General features: G+C 31.3%; 2 protein-coding genes across 2 annotated transcripts in view; one reads left to right on the top strand and one right to left on the bottom strand.

The window, feature by feature from the left end:
* The window catches only part of LOC148273797 (acetylcholine receptor subunit alpha-like), a 103,888-nt gene extending 90,254 nt beyond the window's left edge, over positions 1-13,634 (top strand). The window contains exon 4 of the mRNA XM_088238178.1: positions 13,521-13,634. Coding sequence (XP_088094304.1) covers positions 13,521-13,634 — 114 coding nt within the window. The remainder of the gene's footprint in view (positions 1-13,520) is intronic.
* LOC148273798 (uncharacterized) lies at positions 1,210-5,765 on the bottom strand. The gene is made up of 4 exons (XM_088238174.1): positions 5,732-5,765; positions 2,989-3,098; positions 2,476-2,616; positions 1,210-1,257 (listed from the first exon to the last, which is right to left on the bottom strand). Exons 1-4 carry the CDS (start codon positions 5,763-5,765, stop codon positions 1,210-1,212), a joined length of 333 nt encoding a protein of 110 aa, XP_088094300.1.
* Positions 13,635-22,991: the final 9,357 nt, after the last annotated feature.

The following is a 22,991-nucleotide window of genomic DNA, read 5'->3' as shown; positions in this document are numbered from 1 at the left end:
TGTTTTCAAGCTAAAATATTTTAAAGTCTTTTGACTGGAATCTGAAGTGTAGGACTTATCATCTTACCTTCATGCATGGAATTAAGAGTAGTCCAGAAACCGCATATGCACATTAATTAGAAGGCAAACTAAACTACTCATAAATGAGTAGATTTATGTTTTGATCCATTAGTTTCTTTGTAGACGTCGCTCAGTACGCAACTCCTGATTTGAATTCAACTATGCCGTTTTGTGTCCTTTTAAAGTGTCGAAATACTGCTAGGATCTAAAAAAAACAGGATGCAATCACATTTCATGCGTAATTAGCAAATGAATATGTATGTAGCAAATGCATTACTTAAAAATTGAATTATTTTTCCATCTGTCAGATTGTCGAAGAAACAAACTGAGCATTTAATTAGTGTTGCCAGGGTAGTAAATTTGTTAACCCTACTTTGCTCATCTTATGAGAGAACTAATGAAAATTGGATCTAGGATTAAACAATTATATTGTGAACATTTGACTGACATTATCTTTAAAACATCAAATATTATTTAACATGATATAAAAATATCCGTTTTATGTCAAATAAAATTAGTTTTATATTTGAAGTTTATAGTTCATTAATTCAATTACTCTAATTAAATCACAATTTACTTATCTGCCCTGTTGTGTCAATCAATATTTCCGCGTGCATAATAAAATTTTAGAGAAATTAACAGATTGTTTTTTTTTACCTTACATTTGTGTTATGATTATATTTTTCCTATCGTTTAACATTACGCGGCGACATCACGAATGCGCGGAGTAAAAGTGGGGCATAGTGGGGGAATTTTTGGATATAGTCCGATGGATTCAAATATGATTCTACGCTCCTTCTGGACTATTCTTAATTGAATTTTTGGATTTTTGTTTTGATAAAAGGTAATAAAATATAACTACAAAGCATTACTTAAGTCTTAAGTAAGATAACGGGAATAAAGAATGAGAAAAATAGGAGATATTAAGAAAGATAAAGGATATGTTTCTTTGGACGTGATTTCAACAAATATACTTTTGTGAGGATCTTAAAGCCCACCGTCCACCCGCAGCTTTTATAAAATGGGAAACTCTGTTAGCTGCGCATAGAGAAAAGTAAAAAAAAGATTCCCAAGGAATACGAACTCTATGCAGATTGATGAAGGGCGAAGAGGATGTCCGGACAGAGACCAACACGTCATTTCCACCCCTTAGGATCCACTCAAAGCCTCTGGTTTTCTTTCCAAAATCAAAGTCAGCTCAAAATGAACAAACAATTATTCAAATAAAGGTATACACAAATAATTACTAAATACTTAACATACCGAACACTGTTAAAATGTTTTAAAATTTTGTTAAAAAATAAAACAAATGCATAAAAAATAAATGAACATAATTTTATAAAAATAATAAAAGCCTAAGAAATATTTTGAATGCTCAAATTACGAGACAAATTTACTTTGCTTTTTGCCAAAGCAAACTATCATATTGCAACTTAGCTTGGGGAGGTTGCTCTCGTTCAATTCTTAAACCAGTGAAAATAGCATAAAAATGGATCATGAAGATCATTCTTATAAAAACCCCCGAGGTCTCCAATGGAAGATCTATTCGGTGAGTTTAAGATATTGGATGTAAGACAATTGTTTGTGAGGTGCCTACTACTTAAATTTTATAATAAATTAAGTGAACCATCGTTCAGCAACACAAATTAACTGTACTGTCCCATTTGTATCAACCGCTTTTGGGAAAAAGCAATATAATGTAATTGCGCCAAAAACATTTAATAATTTAATTCCAAACATAAAAGACTCAAAATGTACAACAAATTTTATAATATAAATAACTGAATATATAGGCTAGCGAGGGATTAAAAAAAAATGTTGATTGATAAACGTAGTACTTTATATAATTGGTACACATATTGTTTATATCTTTATGTAGTACATTACCATATATTTGTTTTTTATTATTTATGTTAAAGTAACATGTATTCTTAGCACGTATATAAAGGTACTTTATATTTGTTATATTAGTATATATTAGGATATATTAGTATATAAATACTTATTCTTTAAGAGATAAAAAATATCCATCTAGAACAGGCTGAACCATGTTAGATGGAGACTATCCTAAACAGAAAACGTTCCGTTTTTATTTTCTGTTCAATAGTTTTATATAGATTCCATGTTATTGAATACCAATGTATACTTATACTATGTAATAAATTTATTTAAAAAAAAATTTAAAAGTAAACATGTATGTTACAAAAATAATACATATTTCGTATTTAGAAAGGAACAAGATGATGGTACGAGTAAAACAAACAAAACTAAAAACACGGTTATTTACAATGAGAGAACGGTCTTGAATAAAGTAAAACTCTCTCGGTGAAAGCTACTGTAGAAATATCTTTGATAGAGTATGGATGATGATTCTATAGTCGAGCCGCATGAACAGTACTCAGCTTTAATTCGTACGGAACCTAATTTATTTTCCTTTAAATCAGTACGTATAAGAATTTTATTTGACTCGTTTACCAAATCTGCAACCTTTTTCCGGAGTATTCTAAGCGTTTCAACTCTTCCGCTTTCGGGTAATGCTATATGACCAGCGGGACACTAAGGGTCTACAATGCTATATTCAACACTCTGTTCATGTTTTGGCTTAGTTTTCTGCTTTTGAATGTCCTTGATATATTTTGAAACTGTTCCTCTTTGGTATTTTGGCGGGGCTAAAAGAGGGTTATTTTGGACCCGAGTTTTGCGAGAGTTCATAGAAGATAAACTAACAGCACTGCGATGCGTTTCTGAATCCTTCTCAGAGCATTGGTCCTTTGAAAAATATCTACTTTTAACGATTGTTGACGAATTACCAGGTTCATGTTTTTTCAAGATGCTAGTTATATCTTTATGTTTATCATTTTTATCACTTCCAGACTTTTCTGTTGCTTCAAGTAATTTATCCGCTAGCTTTTTTGAAGGGTAAATTACTCTTAGTTTTGTACCACCAGCGAAAAAATGCGTTGCATCTGGGTCAATGTATTGACAGCCTACGTCTTTCTGATGATCAACATTATCAGTCGATTGATTTAAATATTCATCTATATGTACATGGTTTCATTCCTTATACTTTTAAACGTTCGACAACTGTTTGATCAACTCCAAATGATTTTGCATTCATTTTGCGTCTGACATGGGTTTTCATCGAGTAATGCTTCCAATTCTTCAAACTTTTTTGATGCGCTAGAGCCTTTATTTTCTCCAACTTCAAAATCATTATTTTTAAAGCATTGAAAACCACCTCTGCATGTTGTTTCCGACAGACCATGGTGACCGTAAGTCTCCACAAGAATTTTTAGTGTTTCAACTGGGGATTTTTTTGAAAAAACAATGCAGTAAAATTTCCCGCAAAAACTCTTTTGTGGCACAAAACTCAAACGCTATGAAAAAATATGTTGTTTTCTTTTCGGCGCAATAACAAATACTATTATTTCGAGCCTAATGGTGGAGCTGCACGGTGAAGTTGGCTATAGTATTGCCCGATGTCGTGAAACAGCGAAAACTTACTCAAGTCTATAATATAAGCTTGAAAAAAAAATGGAATTATAGGTGGTAATCAAGATGTTACTTTGAGAATGTAAACGAAGATGTAATCGATAAAATAATGAACCAGGTTGTGGTACCGTGGCTAGTGTCTCGGACTCACGGATCAAAGGTCAGTGGTTCGAATCCCACTCTACCCCAACTTGATTCCCATTTTCCAATAGTGATTTATTTACAACTCGTTAAAAATGGCACTCAAAATAAAATATTTGCTTAAATTATAAGAACATATTTTTTTTAACATGTTTTTTTAAATTTAAATTTTACTACTATTGTATGTTCAATTTGTTTTTGTTCAGACAGTAAAGAATTGCTAGCGGCAAAAAGTCCGTCATTTAACCGTTTATACCTTAATTTTTTTTATTTTGTGATTATCACATTGTACATATTTTAGTTAATACTGATTTTTTATTATTACTGTTATTATTTAAAGCGTTGAAATTTTTCATTAAAAGTACAATGAGCAGAAGTGAGAGGGTGTAATAATCTCTCTGCGGTCGAATTTTAAGGTATTTCAGTTGCCTACGATAGTCAGATATGTGGTAATGTTCCCTTATTCCAAATGCATACCTAATTTTCAGATGTTGTTTAAAACTTATAGTTCGTGGTTGAGTTGAACATTCTCAAACTGCTTTGATTCAAGCTAAGTCAATGCCATCAACGCCACATTAGCCTTCAAAGCTCAAAAGCTTTGCAAAAGCTCTTTCCGGAGTACAGATACCTAGTGTTCTAGGGTTTGTACACGTCTCATTACTCTAATGTGCACTCTAAAAGTAGATTCGAAGTGCATTCAACTTTCCGTTTATTCATAGACCTAAATTGATTCAAAGATATCTGAAAGACCTACATGAATACCGACTGTAAAACAGGAAAAATGCAGGAAAAAGTAAGTACATAATTGCATTTAAAATATCTACAGTTAAAATCATTATCATTTTCCTATCTGCACCCAGTGGTGCATAGAGCACTGCGTTGATGCTCCAATTGCAGCAAATCTCGACCATTGGTTACATTGTCTACCAAGTCTGTTTTAATTTTTTTTTAATAAATTTTTGGATGGTTTTTTTAAAAAAAAATTTGTAACTCACTTTTTTAAAATTGGATTTTCACCTTTGAAATAATCGGCTTCGTAGCATTAATGAAAGTTACAAAAGTTTTGACCTAAAATGCAGAATTTAAGTTTGAGCGAGTTACACTTAGAACATTCAATATAAAATAAAAAATCTAAAAAGGCAATTTCTTAGTGGTTTAGTAACTTTTAAAACTGCGCAAGACTCTGAGCCTTTGAAAAAAAAATCGTACTTTATTTACTATTATTTGCTGAAATCAGCCTTCAAAGATACTGATGTGGAAATTTTCTAAGGTAAATTATGATCGAAAGTATGAAAACTAACAAAAATTTATTGTTAGAGATAAAATGGCGACACCAGTAGCAGTAAACACAAAATGAGAATAACAGAAATCTTCCACCTCAGTATCTTAGAAGGCTAATTTCAGCGAATAATAGCCTATTATTACAAAAGCTTAGAGTCTAGCGCAGTTTTTAAAGCTACTCAGAAACTAAGGAATTGCCTTTTTCGATATTTAATTTTATGTTTTAAAAAAAGTCGGCCGCGTGGTGTAGTTTCTACCATGCAAGAGGTCTCGGGTTCGATTCCCAACATGGTTGGAATGAAATATTTATTCAAAATGGTGTATTCACGCTGCAATATTTTATAGTCCTTGGACTGGTACCTGAAGCGTAAGACTGATCATCTTGACTTCTTGTAACAAAAAATGATCAAGATAACCTGCGATTGATTTACCAATGCAGTGCTTTATGCATCATTTGTTGCGGAAAGGGAATGATGATGATGATAAAATTTAAAAAAATTACGCCTGACTCGCTTCAACTTAAATTCTGCATTTTTGGTCAAAACTTTTGTAGCTTTTATTAATGTTACGAAGCTGATTATTTTGTGAAAAAAAAATGAGTTTCAAAAAATCCGGGAAAAACCTTCTAAAATTCATTCAAAAATAATTAAAAACTGATCTGGTCGAAAATTTTCGAAAACCCATTAAAAAATCATAGCTGGAAAACTACGCGAAATCGCGGAACATACATAAGAATAACTTAATATGAGGCACCTACATTTTACCTTTGGACGTAACTTCTCCAGCCACATGTTTGTAGTCGATTTGTCTGTCTCCTTCAATCTAATTTTCCCAATTAAAATAATATTGCAGTGTAGAACCACCTCCAAAAAAATATTTAATGTCCATCCTGCCAGGAATCAAACCCATGATCTGAAGCGTGGTAGGCGAACACACCAACCACTACACTATGAGGAGAACTTATTTATTGCTTATTTGTTTTCAATAAATATACGATCACGTCCGACTAGCTGGAAATAAAATAAAGTTTTTTTTAGATCGCCGTTGATTATTTTTTAACTGGCTTATTATGTTCAAAGCTTTTAATTACAGCAAAGGTATGTTCCTTCTAGCTCCTTTTACTATTTTTTAAGGATGTGAGATTTATTGTATGGTAAAATAACGCTCTGACTATTTGATCTTGAGTTAAATAATAAAAATTGGTAGATTAATTAATGAAATGAGTGTATACATATTTATTGCCTTTTTTTTGTTTTTTAATAAAAAAAATATATCAGCGTTTTTATAATCTACCCAAATATTTCAATTTTGGTGGCCATTTTCAAGGAATTATAAATTTTACTAAATACTTATAAAATCGAAATTAAGTTGGGGTAGTGTGGAAATTCAAACCTCGAACCTCTTATCCGTTAGTCTGCAACACCAGCCACGGAACCACAACCCGATTCAATCATACTCTCTTATGGGCTTTTATCTACTTTTACATATATTTTAATGCCATTAAGTTTTCTAATTACAATTTACTTTTTATTTTGTACCTATTTTATTTTTTTTCTTTTGGTACACGGTTTTTTGTACATAACTAAAAATATGTGAAAATTTATAAAACCTTTTTTGTTACTTTGTTTTTATTATTTGCATTGTAACATTCTTTTTTCGGTTTTTTCACATCTAAAATATGTAACCTGTTATGCTTATCTATAATTTTATTTTAGTATTTATGAAAATAAATCGAGCGTCCGTTCTCTTATTATTTAATTCCTAACAAGTCAAACCACCGCACACCCAAGACACCCATTCTCAAAACTCAGAATTTTGCTCTGGCGGGCCCTAGTGAGGTATCACGATTCGCATCCATAGAGGATAATTGGTATTATGCAGGCGTTACACAGGCGGTATTTGGTTTTCACTGAGTAAATATCCGTAAATGTTACACTGTTTATATAATGTTGTATGTAAGGATCTTGCGAATAACGGTTCGAGTTCTCATTGTTATACTTCGTTAGTTCTTGCGACAATATTGTCATTTCAATAGATTTCCATGATACTTGAGTACAAACTATTTGCGCTATTTAAGCGAGTGTACTAATTAGTGCAGTATTTAAGGTTAGTTTAATCCACACTTCTGGAGTACTATGTACTCGCTTTAACTAAAGCAAACTTAGTCAAATATGTATCACATCGGAGATATTAACCTAATCGTCACATTTTTCAATTTCTTTTTTATTTGAAAAATTTATTAATTAAACCTTCCAAATTATTACATTCATTTTACAAAAATAATATAAGCATTTTTCATTCATACTCTGTTGTTCAATATAATATTTTTTACATCTTATGAAATGTTGTAAAAAATATTGTTTTGTGTATAGTGGGTTTTTAATGTTGGTTTGCATGTTGGTTTAATTGGTATCCTGACGAAGAGACATGCACGTCTCGAAACCGGTAGACATAGAAATTTTAATAACATTAAGTAAAATGTTGGACTAAATGTATTATGTAACTTAGTAGACATTATAATAATAAATATGTACATCTCCCCTTCCCTCCTTATCCTCTCTTCAAGCATTTTTGTCCTTATCCCTCCCAATTTACAGTAACTTAATGTTCTTAAAATTAATATTTAAAAAATCTTTGATTATTGAGTACATGAAAATAACATTTTGATATGTATAAATTGTATGTATTTATTTGATATGTAATATATTTTCTTTACTAACTTTGTATACTATGTGGAAATCTGTTATTAGTTCTGAGTTTATACACTATATCTGTTTGTTTACTAAAAATATGTATGTAGAACTGTTGATTTCGCTTATAAAATAAAATAAAAATACAAAGTTAATGCTTTAAATATTAATAAAAAAAGATGCATTTATTTTTGGATTAATTCCATGTTTTACAAATCGCAAAACTGAATGTTTCATAAGTGTTAAGAGATACCATTGTTATTTGAATATTTACGAGCGCAGTATAAAGTATTGGCCACGGTTTTGCACCGCACTAGTGTAAACCTTGCACTTTTGTCCAAGCAATAAACCCACTGCGCCCGATTAACTTGCGTCGTAAGTCAAAACTTCGCTTTAGTTTACTCAGCCTTCGAAATATTTTATCGTTATATTTCAACAAACATTCCTCGAAGTGTTTGGTCTTTATTTAAAAATAAATATGAATATGAAAAATGTCGCTTGGTTGTTGAAATATTTAAAAAAACAAGAATTTTATTGATTTATATATTGTATTGGAAAATTTCAAAATTAAAAAATCTAGGCAACATCAGTTCAAGTATCAAATTGAAGAGTGAATATCACTAAAAAGGTCATAATAAATAATAACGACAATTTTAATACTGAAATTTTCAGCATTACCAACCGGCCCACTGTTTTCATAATAAATAATTTTAGTATGTTTAAACGTTTGAAGATTAGATTGAAATTTAGTCCCTAAGAAATAAGATAATATAGTATTCACATTTTTTACAAAATTTTTCATTTATTTATTTTTAGTTACACTGAGAACATTGCGGAGTATCCAATTAATTCTCAACAAATTACAAAATATACATATCAGAGTAATTGAAGAGAAAATAATAAAAAAATGTAAATCGTAATGTAATATTGACATACATATTACAATTTGGATATTGCCCTCCTGGAGTAATCCCACTGTCATGAAATCTATCGTCACCCGAGGCGATACGATTGAATAACACGATTTCTTTACCTACCGGCATAACCATTGACAGGTTGGTTCTGCATCGTGGTAGGTAGAACAACTTGGGTTGCCTTTGTCGAAGATAATTATCAGGGACAAATAGACCGAATTCATTCAGAATATCAGAATTATGTATGCGACTACCAATGAGTTGAAAAAAATGAACACCCAAATGAATATTGCTTCTCCCCAACAATGATTGGTAGCCCAGCATTCCTAGTAAGAAGTCAGTCGGGAAAAGCCACGGGTAAAATCCATACTCCCTGAGATACAGATAACGCAGAATTTTTTTCTGTACCCTCTCTATCATTAAGGAATACGTGGTTTCATTTGGCGACCAAATGATGGAAGTGAATTCCAAGCGACTTCTTACCAAAGAATTGTACAATGTTTTTAGAACCCGAATATAAAAAAAAACTTTCTTTCTAAGAACAAATCAAAGCATTTTAAAGGAGTTACTACATAATGATGTTATACGTAGTTTAAATAAAAACTAAGCGTCAAACAGCACCCCGAGATCCCTGGACGTCGACGCTCGTTCGAGCCTTAATCCATCCATGATATAACGGAAATAAATTGTTTTGGACGCTCTTGTGTACGACATGACAAAACATTAAGAGACATTGAAGAACAGTTTGTTTCGTTTAGTCCATCGTATAATATTTTGAATGTCGTACTGAAGTTTTAAACAGTCCAAAAGGATTGTGATTTAGGCAGAATTGTGAATGTTACACATTGTCATTGGCTTGTTTAAATAAGTCAATGACAAATTATAAATCCGGTAAATCTTCAGATACTTACATTCCTCACTCAATCTGTTACAATAAATTATGTTTAATCTAATAACTCTCTAGGGAATGAAATCCAGCCTTGTCAACAAACTAATAAAAATGCTAAAAATATTTTTGATGTAACTAACTGGTGTAAAAATAAGTATTTTCAGACGTTGCATAGTAGGTGAAATAATTCAGACAGATGAATCTCATCTGCATCAATGAAGCTTTCAGTTCTTTTTTTTTTCAAAATTTAACAGATGTTAGGATTGAGAAAATATGGGTTTAGTAAAAGGTAAATTACACACAGTGTTTTTAATGTGGCTACTTAGACCGGTTAATGACAGGTCATAGCCCCTGTTAATGGCTAGATGTTACTATTCTCTTCTCAAAAATGTTTTCCCTCTTTTTTGTAATAAAAGCCGGCGGCATGGCGGCCTCCGTGGTGTAGTGGTCAAGACGTTTGACTCACACGCGGAAGGTTCCGGGTTCGATTCCCGGTGAGAACACAAAAATTAAATTTAATTTTCATCAAGCCTGGGTGTTCTGTGATGTAATTCACCATTGTAATTGGGCTTCCTGGCCTGTTGTGGTGCAAAAAAAAAAAATATTAAATAAAAAGAATACAAAAAATAAACATAATAACCCCGACCCCTTTAACGTCCAACACTCCAGAATTTAAATCAAATGCTAAAAACATTAACATACTCACTAAAATATATTGTATTAAGGCAAATATAATTTATTTTCAATCACAATTACATTTGAATGAACATACTTCGGTATTGAGCATATTTTTACAATTAATACAATTTTATCAGTGCAATGAAACTTTACGAAAAAACAATGATAAGATAATAAACATTAATCATAAATATTTATTAAAAAAATGATAAATCGATTCCTATATTACATACACACATGCGTAAATAATATACAAACATAGTTTTATAAAAAGCATTTGAATATTTTTCATAGAGAAATCTGCATTGTTTTCACTAAAAAACAGTACATTTTTATGGCCTAATTTTTATTGACGTTTTGTTTTGAATAATATATTTTAATTTGGTATTTTTATTTTTTTATTTACTATTCTCATTTTTTTAGTATTTACTTATTTAACGATTTGCAATTTCTTAATTTTTTTATTATTTTTATTTCAATACCTAGGTATGATAGATTTTATTATGGCTAAGTATAAACGTATCATAAATTTTTAGTATCGACGCTGTCTTCATTATTACCTTTACATGTATATAATCTTAGAATAAACTTAAAATTAAAGCTTTATAATTTGTAATTATTTATTTTAACTATTACAATATTACGAAAAAATCACTTATTGATCTGTTTACTAAATTAAACATTGTAACATATAAATTTGTTACTATTATTATTTTATTGGTCAGAATATGGGCAAAATGGTGAATGTTACATAGTGTGAAAGTGGTCACTAAAACCAGCCAATGACAGGTAATAAGCCCTGTAGATGCCAAGACTTTTATATTACCTTCTCTAAAATTTTCTTCATATCTGTTGTAATATGTTAATATTAACAACTGCCCAGCTGAATCCAGACCTTGTCTACAAAAATTTAAACAAACTCAAAATATTGTTGATAAATCCACTTGGTCCATGAAGAAGTCTAGAAATTGAAAAAAATATAATTTTGCCTTGTATGTAGGTGAAATAATTCAATTGCATGAATTTCACCCGCATAAATAAGGTTTAAGCTATGTTTGATTATGTCCAAATGCTTGCAGACTGGCTGGATTTCCTCCCTAGGGAGTTGTTCATATTTAAATTTATTTCAACAGAGAGGGAAAAATTTTTGAGAAGGGAATATGAAAGTCTAGGCATTTACAGGGCTTATGACCTGTCATTGGCTGGTTTAAGTGGCCACTTTACACACTGTGTAACATTCACCATTCTGCCCAATTTTCAATTTTTATACGGCCACTTAAACCAGCCAATGACAGGTCATAAGCCCTGTAAATGCCTAGACTTCCATATTCCCTTCTCAAAAATTTTTCCCTCTCTGTTGAAATAAATTTAAATATGAACAACTCCCTAGGGAGGAAATCCAGCCAGTCTGCAAGCATTTGGACATAATCAAACATAGCTGAAACCTTATTTATGCGGGTGAAATTCATGCAATTGAATTATTACATAATCAGCCAATGACGGGTTATAAGCTCTATAGATGCCTAGACTTCTTTATTACTTCTATATTAAGAGTGCATAGGGCACTGAATTTGTACAAAAATTGCAGCGTATCTTGATAGTATATTCCAGCGTGTATACATCATTTTGAATAAATATTTCTTATCAACCATCTCGGGAGTCAAACCCGAGACCTCTTGCATGGCAGGCAAACGCATTGACTATTACATCACGAGGCCGACAGTCTTTAAATACAGTGTCTTTAATTATTTGCTTTGTTTATTAACTCCCAAGGAGCATTTATAAAAAAACATTCATGGTAACGTGATTAAAAATAAAACAACTTATTAAATAAGTAAGTAAATGTAAGGAAAAAAAAGTTAAATTCTAAAATACACTAAAAAAGTAAAATAACGTTAAAATAATGAAGTTTAACACAAAAAGTGTATGTTAATTAATTTTAGTTGAACAATGTTTGAGTATGTTCAAATGCTTGCAGACTGGCTAGATTTCCTCCCTAGGGAATTATTCATGTTTTAATTTATTGCAACAGAGAGAGAAACCATTATTGAGAAGGGATTATAGAAGTGTATGCATTCACAGGACTTATGATCTGTCATTGGCTGGTTAAAGTGAATAAATTTAATTTTGGTTTATTTTATTACATCTCGTATTTTCCTTTTTTCTCTTTTCTTTTCTTTCAATAAAATGAATGGTATCTTATCTTTAACTCAATTTTATTTCTGTAACTCAATCTTTATTCTTACCTTTGACTTAATCTTTATTAGTACTTAAATTGATTTGATTAAGCTACACATTTATTTTATATAATTTATGAAAGATGGTTGACTTCTATAATTCATAAAAAAATACCAATACTTACTTACAAATTGTATGTATTTTATGTATCCTTGTTGAATAACATAAAAATATGAAATAAAAAATGTGATATGCGTGTTTGCCAATACTTAAATGCGGATAAAGTTATTTGAGTATTGTAGCAAATAAAAACAAGTATTGAGTGATACAAATAAATTAGTTAGTAACAGAAAATGGAGATTATAAAATATAAGATGTAAACCTATAATAATTAAAATATTTTAATACAGTTTTTAATATTTTAAAACAGTTTCAAAAGAAAAAAAAATAGAAGAATACAAATTAAAAACAAAGCGTTTTTTTACAAGGCCAGTTTTCTGTTTTCTGATGTTTACACATTATAAGAGCAATAGGAGTCTTCAACTACCTATAATGACAGTTTTAGTGACATTGACATATTACATTGTAAATACCATATTTTTATCAGATCTGTTAAAGACATTTTAAATTTATCTCCTGCTTGACTTTTAACTTTTAATTTGACTTTTAATTTTATCTTTCAATTTTAACTTTCAAATTTTTATTCTAAATATTAACTTTCAATTTTAACTTCTAATTTAAGCTTGTAACTTTCATTTTAATTTAAGATTTTAATTTTAACTTTTATTTTTGATTTTAATTTTAACTTTTGATTTCAACTCTTAATTTATACTTATTCATATGTACATCTACTACCTGCATCTAATCAATTATTGTTGGTTGTGAATTTTTACCAAGAAATTGAAATGTGCATGGAAACAGAAAGAGAGGGAGAAAAGTAGAGTTGGAGCTTTACAACGTCTTTTCCTTTTTATGTTATTTTTATTTAATATTCATATTTTTACTTTTTGAGAATTCAATTATTTTTCCCCTCTCCTCCTGCATTCATAATAAATTAAAGTGAAATCTGTAATTGGTCTTACTTTTTTTGATTGTCCTTTTGTACCTTGTTTTATATAAAGACTGTATGATTTCCTTATTGAATAAATTAATAAATATATATTATATACTAATGAATGTTTTATGCATTTCTTTCAGAGCTGGTTTGACTACAAGTTAAAATGGGATCCCAAAGAATACGGGGGAGTTGAAATGTTGCACGTTCCATCAGATCACATCTGGAGACCAGATATAGTCCTTTACAACAAGTAAGTACATTCTGCTATTTAAAAGGCTTTCTAAGTTGATTGAATATGGTTCCCTTATGGCAACACAATTTGCATTCCATTACCTTCAGATGAAATTATTATGACATATTAAATCCCGGGGAGATTGTAATTAATATATGTGAAACTTGGGAGAATACAGTTCTGAGTGTAAAATACAATAGTGTTTTCTACTTGATGATGATTTCATTAACTCCATAGTGTTGTAGTTGGTACGTTCGCCTACCAAGCTTGAGGTCCAAGATGCGATTCTAAGCAGATTGGACGTAAAATATTGATTAGAAAGGTGGATCTACACTGCATTTTAAACTGCTAGATCAGTACCGGAAGTATCTAAGTCACCTAACCTTCCATTCAACAAAAATGGTTCGAATACCATAATTTTAAATCAAATACTGATTTGCGTCTTCAAATTTAGTTTCATGTAGTTGGGGATGTGTTAACTTTTTAGTGATGTGTTCCTTTGTATAAAAAAAATCAAAATGTACTGCAATCAAAGTTCCAATGCAGTACTTTATGCACCAGTGAGTGTAAATTAAGAAATAGTGATGTAAACAGTTTTATCCATTGAAAACTTTCAAAACTTCAAGATACATATATACCTCGCTCATTAAATCGTTTATATCTTACGGAGTGCGTGTATGGGGTATCGCCTTCCAGTCTCATCAAAACTTAAAATATTCAGGTGAGACTATTAAAGTGAATTGTAATTGTGGAACATATGAGCAAAGGTTTATATTTTTAAGTTTTGTAATGTCCTGCCGGTAAAACAACTTCGTGACTACAAATTGATTGTAGATCACTTTGTTGATCTGGAATATGTAAAAAAGGGTTTCACACACTCACAACACTAGATTAAAAACTAAGGGCTCCCTGGTCGTTTCCCGAATTATAAATTACTTCGGAGAGCGAAAATTAAAGTGCGCTATCTCAAGATTGTTCAATGATCTCATAAAAAAAATGGCTGAAAAAATATCTTCTTAGAACATTGCCTGTGAATAAATAAATATGTAAAATATAAATACCACAATGTAAAATAAACCTCTCATAAAAATCACCCACTGAATAGATAATGCACTTAATATATCTGTAGTTCCACCGAAAAGTCTTTAGACTTAGTGGGTAACAAATTGTAATATGTATTTAAAAAATCAAATACACGCTGTACTGCAGCACTAAAACTAAAAAAAATAAATAGGAGTAATTAAATTAAATATAAATATAAAAAATAAAAAAAGATAAATATTAAGATATTCATAGTTCGACAATATTTTGAGTTTGACCAAACGTTTATGGACCAGTACTGGAATTTAACCTTCAATTGTTTTTACCTAAAGAGAAATACCTAAACAGAGATACAGGGAAAATGATTTGATATCCAAACGTCTGCCTCATATCGTAGTGGTTGGCGACTTCACATCCCATTTTTAAGTTCCTGGGTTCAATTCTAGACAAGGTGGACGTTAACATTGATTTCAAAAAGATTGCTTAACCTGCAATATTTCAATGTTCCTGGCCTGGCACCTGAAGCGTAGGACTGATCATCTTGCGTTCATGTAACATAATATAAAAATACGCTGTATTTGGTGTAACAACCCAGGACCCTATGCGCGGACTATCTCGTCGTTCTAGTAACGAGAGAACCCTTTTAATACCCTGTCATCGCTCTAATTTTTTTGCCTCCTCTTTCACTGTAGAATGTGGAATAATCTAACCACTTATGTTAGAGACGCTTCTTTATGTACATTTAAGTCAAAATGTCACCATACAAATATTTAACTTGTTCCGTTATCCTTCTTCTTTCCTTCCCATTCCATCTCCTCTCTTCATAGTAAAGTTTTATTTTTTTATATTCGTAGTATAGTGTTAATTTTTTATAAATTTTAGTTTTATTAAATATTTTTGTATGAAATTGTAAGATTCAAAATGTCCATGTATTTGCAATTTTCTCAAACTGAATGGTTTGGGTAGGTAGGAAGAAATTGCCTTAAGGAAATATGCCCGCCCTTATTGTATATGAATATACAAAAAAAAAAAATATCCACCACTGGATGCAGATAAAATAATGTTGATGAATATATTATAACCCAGATGAAAAAAATATCGGTAAATGTGGAAAACTAAGCATTTACAGGGGCTTATGACCCATCATTGGGTGGTTTAGGGCCAGAAGGCCTGTAAATGCCTGGAATTACATATTTCTCAATAATTCTCATCTACGCCCATTGTGGTGCATAAAGAACTTCACTGGTACTCTAATTGCTGTATATTCCTTGATTTCCACATTCCCAATAATTTCTCAGTCTATGTTGAGATATTTGTCCCCAAATATATCGAGTTGTGATTTGATAGTGGTACAACAAACTCCAGATCGGATTCCGAGGTTCAACCTTGCCCCACCGCAACTTGAATGCTATTCTCTGCGTTTAAATTCAAATCATTTAAAATAATACAATGGGGAAACATTTTTTTTTTAAATATTAAATCATCATGATCTAAATAATACTGTCAAGCTAAAAAAAATAATGTTCGTACATTGTTTAACACAAATAATATATTTCAATTTTGAATTTTGAATTCCCGCGAACACGGTTCATTGCATTGGCCACGCCTCTAACACGTCACGTTATGGTTAAATTTTGAATTGTATTTGTGACCGTTTTAATTTTAAAAGAACATCTTCACGAATCTTGAAGTCACAATTGTCAAGGCCAAAAATATTGCGTTTTTGTGAAAATATATTTTTTAACAATTTTATTTTTAATATTATGCATGAAAACATTTTTTTTCTGATTTTGAAAATACAATCGATTTTTCTAAATCCATTTCACATATTTTTATCGGCATTCGTAGTTTGTGATATTTCCCTATTCTTTTGAAGAAATACAAAACAGAAATCTGGGAATAAAAATCTAGGTATTTTATTTTGTTAAATCCTTTTTGCCTCAATACCAACGTTAATGAATAAAAAGAACCACATTTAAAACTGTTAAACAATATATTTACGGTGCTTTTTTTTAAGCTAGGGGCTATTTTTATATTCTTTATTTGTATTTTTAAATGCGAGAAAATAAATCTTTTTCAAAAAAGGCATCGTATTTTAAAAGTGTTAATCTTACCCTACTTTGCATAATGTTTCCGGTTTTTCACGGTGTTTTTCCCCGTATTTAAGCAAATAATATAAACATTTTTGGGGAAATATATTTCGGCAAAGTCTCTTTTATTTTCCAAAGAGATTCTATGTGCTAGTGATGCGACAGTCGATAATCGAATTAAAAAGAACCAAAACCCTGGACAAGCGTTTTTGACTCGATGGCTTCTCTCACTTTTCGATTGAGTAAAGATAAGTCCGCCTCATAGTGATCTGGTTGGCGCGTTAGCCTGGTCCTAGGCTCCGATTATGATGCGAAACTAAGGACGTCATACCTTCACCATAATCACCATAACGGTATAGTTAAACAGATGAATTCTCTTGAGCAATTACGAAGATACACTGCAGACCCCCCCACTTTCAAGTTTTGAGTAGGCAAATCGGTATGTAACAAAGGGAAGCGTACGTCACGGTATATGTATCTACGCACTGAAGTGACCTAGTTTCATTATGATGTCGTGATTGAAGATAAATTCTCCCGAGCGATTACAAAGATACCACAGACGAATTCTCCCTATAACCGATTATTTGCAGCTTGCCATATTTATTTGACATCGAAAATAATGTTTTGTCTTCCATTAATATTATGAAAAAAAAGTCATATGTTTGAACATTTTTTTCTATCTTTCTGAGTGTACGTATCGAGACGTGAAAGGAGCCGGCTTTGTAATCGCTCGGTAGATAAATACAGACGATCGTTAAGCATACCGTCTTAGTAATTGTCAAAAGTCATATGAAAATCATGTTTAAGCGAGCATTTTTTGCTTGAATTGGGATTTATTGTATTTTTTAACGCTTTAAAGTGGCCATTTTTTATCACAAAAGCCTATTTGAAGTATAAATGAGAACTATTTTAAATTTTTTGATAAGTAAGGAACGCGGATTTAATTTTTGGGTTTATTCGTTGGTTGGATTCGATCGTATGATGTCGATATGAAAGTCGGTAGAACATATCAGGTTTCATAGAGATAGTACAGAAGTTAATTATATCGTCTCGGTATGTACCGAGTACCGATAAAGATTACTACCATTACGCCATTTCCTCGTAGGGGTAGGCAGAGAGAATGGACCGCCACACACGTCTATCCAAGCATACATTCCTAGCTTCTTCCACATTCATACATCTTGTCATACATGCCCTTCGGTTCTGTCTGCTTTTGACATGACCAGACTTAAGATTTTGGTTTATCTGATCATGACAAGTCTTCCTTGGTCATCTTCGTCTCACGTCACCGTTCATTTTCACCGTATATACTAATTTTACCATTCTTTCGTCGTCCATTCGTTCTACGTGAACAAACCATCTCAGAGACCCTTTCTTAATCTTATCACTTACTTGACTCAGATTTACACTCTCGCCTGATTTTATCATTCGTAACCCTGTCAAACATTGATTTCCCACACATTCGTCTAAGAGATCGCATTTCAACCGCGTGCACTCGGCTTTTATCCTTCCTCTGCCAGTTCCATGTTTCACTTCCATTCATAAGTGTTGGGACTAAAGCTCCGTTGTGCACTGCCAGTTTAGCTTCGATTGACATATTTTTATTAGCAATTACTGTGCTTAGTGCTCCGTTAATTTTGTTGCCCGTATTCACTTTTCTTTCAACATATTCTTCTACTCTTCCATCTCTTGGAAACATGTTTCCCAGACACACAAATTCTTCTTCTTGTACCGATAAAGATAGCTTTTGTAATCACAACTCTGGGTTGGATTCACGTCAAAATGGACGTAGAATATTGATTTTAAAAGTCGTTCTGAACTGCAATGTTTCTTAAACAAACATGTTGTGTCGTCGTTTCCCATCAAAGTAAATTAGTATTGTCTTTCTTAACCTTGGTGTTTAATTATCAAACGAACCTAGTACCTACCATCAATATTTTCACTGTGACTTGATGAAGTTGATGAAGTTAATAGCGTAAATAAGCGATGCAGGATGCATGATTATGGAGTTAATGTATTGCTGACTTGTATGAAGGCATTAAGGGCGTTGGAGTAAAAAAAAAGTAATTAAAAAATGAAATTAAATGAAACAATTTAATTAAAACTGAAAGATTTAGGAATGGGAGCAAAAATGAGTGGTATAACTGTTAACTGTCTTCTGTATGCGGATGATGCCGTGCTTCTTGCTAGCAGCAAAGAAGACCTGCAATTTTTGGCTACAAAAGTCTACGATGTATGCAAGAAAAGCGATTTGCTTATGAATGTTGATAAATCGAATGTGATGGTTTTTGAAAGGGATGAAAATATAACTAAATGAGAGATCAGTGTAAACGGAGATATTCTGAATCAGGTAGAAGAATTTGTGTAACTGGGAAGTATGTTAGGGATGGAAAGACCGAGAAAAATATTGAAAGGAGGGTGAGTGCCGGGAACAGGGTGAACGGTGCACTGAAATCTACTTTGGTAAACAAATGTTTATCGCAGGAGGCTAAACTAGCAGTTCACAGTGGAGTTCTAGTGCCAACTTTATGAATGGGAGTGAAGTATGGAATTGGAAAAATGATGATGAAAGTAGGTTAAATTCAGTCGAAATGCGATTTCTCAGGTGCATGTGTGGTAAAACGATGTATGATAGCACAAATGTCGAGATCCGTAAACTGTGTAAGGCTGAGACATGCATTATCGACAGAATCAAGAAAGAGGTGCTGCGTTGGTTTGGGTATATAGAGCGAATGGACTGCGAAAGAACCGCTAAAAGGCTCTACGATGCGAATGTTGATGGATGCAGAAAACGAGGAAGATCGAGAAAGACATGTTACGATCAAGTACATCATAAATACTTGAAGATGGACATGTCAAAAGTAGGAATAATCGGCGTGCGTGCATGAGATGATGTATAAATGTAGCGGAAGCGAGGTCTGTATGCAAAGATAGAGTGATGTGGCGTTTTATCCTCTCTGTCTACCTCTACGGGAAAACGGCGTGATGGTTTGTTGTTGTTATAAAAATGATACAATTTGATTTATCATTATTATAATTGGACTGTTATAGATATAGACTTTTGTAACTTATTTTTATTTTATTTTATTTTATTTCATTGGAAAGCCAACAGACATTTATACATTTATAAGAATCAATTATACCATAAATACATATCATAAAGTCCAATTAGAGGCTTCCACATAATATTGTTATTGTAAATGTTGTCACATAAAAATTATACATAACATAAAATAACTAATCATACAAAACTTATAATATTACTAGAAATGTAAATGAATATTGGTCACACAGTTGCACATTACAATAAATAATACAACTATAGTTGACCATACAGTGTTCATTTATTATGTGCTTACATACAGTAACTGATTTTGATTCAAGTAATCAGATTTGACAATATCCGAGAACAGCCCGGCATATAATTAACTAAACTCACAGTCTAAGGAACAGTCAAAGCAGCAAAGAAGAATTAAATTTATATCGCGATATATGATAAGGAAAATTTCAAAATTTTAAGAGTACATCAGAAAAAAACATTGTAAAACGTCACAAGTTCTAGAGAAAGGCTGTTTAGAATAGGCGATCAATTATGTGTTTTGACATATTTCCGGTTTCTGGGAAGCCATGTTTAGCGTGTTTTCACACATATAAGGTCCATTTGTTAAACGTCAGGACAACTCCCCGACGACAACTGGTAACGTTACATAAAATAAAATCGATATTTATGTACGAAAAAATAATGCATCCTTGTCAGTAACATGTTAAAAAAAAGTACATATATTATTTTTTTGTACAGAAAACTTCATTTTACTCTGTAAATAAAATTAAAGATAAACGTCAGCCTCACATTAATTTTCATTCTTAGTGATAGGAGTCTATGAATGCCTTTGACGTCACTGCGACCTGTAAATATATATCGTGACGGGTCCCTGTGAATAGTTATCGCTCTCCAAGTCCATGTCTATAAAGAGCCTTATAAAATTAATTATCATATAACGCCCCCCCTTCACAGTGATCATTTTTTTTTCTACGCCATTGATAGTATAAAATAGCGAGTACCAGTGTTTGTTAATCACTAGAATATGCTAAACATAATATTACTAAAAAAAACATTTTAGTGCCTACTCAAAAATTGTTTTCTAAAGCAGTCACTCTGTTTTATTTTTAAAATTCATGATGGATAGTATATTTATTATTAAATTAATGTAAAAAGAGTTCATTCATTACCACCAATTAAAACAAGAGCTAATGCAACAAAAAACTTTTCTTGCTGGTAACTAATTTAAATGTTTTGTGTTTTTCTACATGTTTTTAAATGCTTCTTCTTTTATTTTGTTACCCTGAGATTCGTTTTATGTGGAGCATTTACATTTTAATCAGAATAAACGTATTAAATTACTGCGAGGAATTTCAAAACCGTAAGGCGTTAAAATTTTAAATGGATAAAATAAAAGTTTATGGAGTGGTAAAGCCGATAAAATTTAAGAGCGAAAATCGTACTAAAATTTCACTGTCTGAAAACATGTCATGTTAGAGTCATGTCCTGTTGGGTACAAGATATTCTTAAGAACTTGTAAGCAAAGGGCAATCTATGACGTTGTTTACAAGTTTAAATAGGACTAAATTTTTGGTATTACTTTTTTAAAATTATGTGTTTTTTTAACAACATGTTACCTTATTAACACTTTAATGGAGGTGTAGAATATTTAAGAGAAAGAATAATGAAAGTCTTAGTGTTTACAGAACTAAAAAACGAAAAGTCGAACAGCAAATCTAAAAGTGTTGCAATTAAAAAACACTACGTTAATCTTTTTGAAAGTGACAATTTTTCATAATATATATATATAATCTATATATTATTACTCTAGAAAAGATGATTTTTTTTTAGTGTTTGTATTTCCAAAGCGAAAAATTTCGTGTTTTGAAAGTATATGATATTGGTTCATACATTGGATAAAATTTTGGTTTAACGTTTCACAAATTAGCCGCTATATGGCAGCATATTTTTGTGTATTTTTATTTAGCTTATAAAATACGAGTAATATTAAACAGTGCCCGAGATTCCAATAATTTAAATGAGGCCCGCAGGGCCGATACAGTGAAGTCCGAAGGGCCGAATTTCCTAGCATGTTACAGTCGGCAATAACCGACTGTTGCCTGCTAGTTTATATAAATAGTGCATAATACTAAGCTTTATGTTCCAAATATTATATTTTCTTTCTATTTTGGATTGTATTAACTGATATAATGTATTGTCACAAATATGTTTTTTTTTTTATCTACCGTCCCAAATGAGTTTTTTCTCTTCGGAGTATAATATCTTGTTCATGTTTATTCATGTAGGAAACTCCTAGATAATTTTCCGATTGTTTAAGTTTACTGTTTAACATATTGATGTGCCATATATATATATAAATATATATATTTCAAATTATTTTTTATGTTTCTAATCCTATATTTGTGGTGATATACTCATGTATCTGTGTCAACTAATTGCTAGTTCCATTTTAACACAGGAGTTGAGACTTATGTCTTTAATAATGTACAGTAAACTTATGTATGTAAATAAACTAATAAAATTAATGTTTCATTAATAAATTTAAAAAGTGAAAGCTTTAGACGCTGGGTAACATTCACCATGCATTAGGTGCTGTTAGGTAAATGCTGACGATGATAACCACCACTAAGATAGCTCCATTTGTTTATAGTGGTGACATTGTAAGTTTGTAATGGTAGAGTTTTGGTGGGTAGTGATAGAAGCGATTTCTTGGTCATTTGTGACTAAATTTAATTACTTAAGTTTTCTCAAAATGAAAACTTGGGGCCGCACAGAAATAGAATAATTGCGATTGGGGGAAAGGAAAATCCCATACGCTTAGATTTGAATCAGCAGATTTCAAGCATTTGTTTATCGAACTATAAAAAATAAGAAAAATATGCAAAACAAAATTTTTCGCATATAAATTGTTATTTTCAGAAACCTCACAAGTCATAAATTAAATGGTATGAGTCGGGACATTTTTTATTGTTTTTAAATATAAAATTTCTATAACCGTCTAAGATTTTTGTCTAAGATTTTGTGCTTCGATAGTTTACAATATAATAAACATAAATAATAATTTTATTTAAAAAACATTACACCTTCTAGCTTATTTTATCTTTTATTTAATTATTAAAAATTAAAACTATCATTAATACAAAAAACTTTTATCAATTAGCCATAATTAGAGCATACGCCTCACTCA

The sequence above is a fragment of the Micrasema longulum genome, unplaced genomic scaffold, assembly GCF_059751315.1.
Source record: "Micrasema longulum isolate JH-2025_06_02 unplaced genomic scaffold, ASM5975131v1 h1tg001830l, whole genome shotgun sequence".
Lineage (NCBI taxonomy): Eukaryota > Metazoa > Arthropoda > Insecta > Trichoptera > Brachycentridae > Micrasema > Micrasema longulum.
The sequence above is the reverse complement of the archived record's forward strand: the minus strand, read 5'-3'. Positions and strand labels throughout refer to the sequence as shown.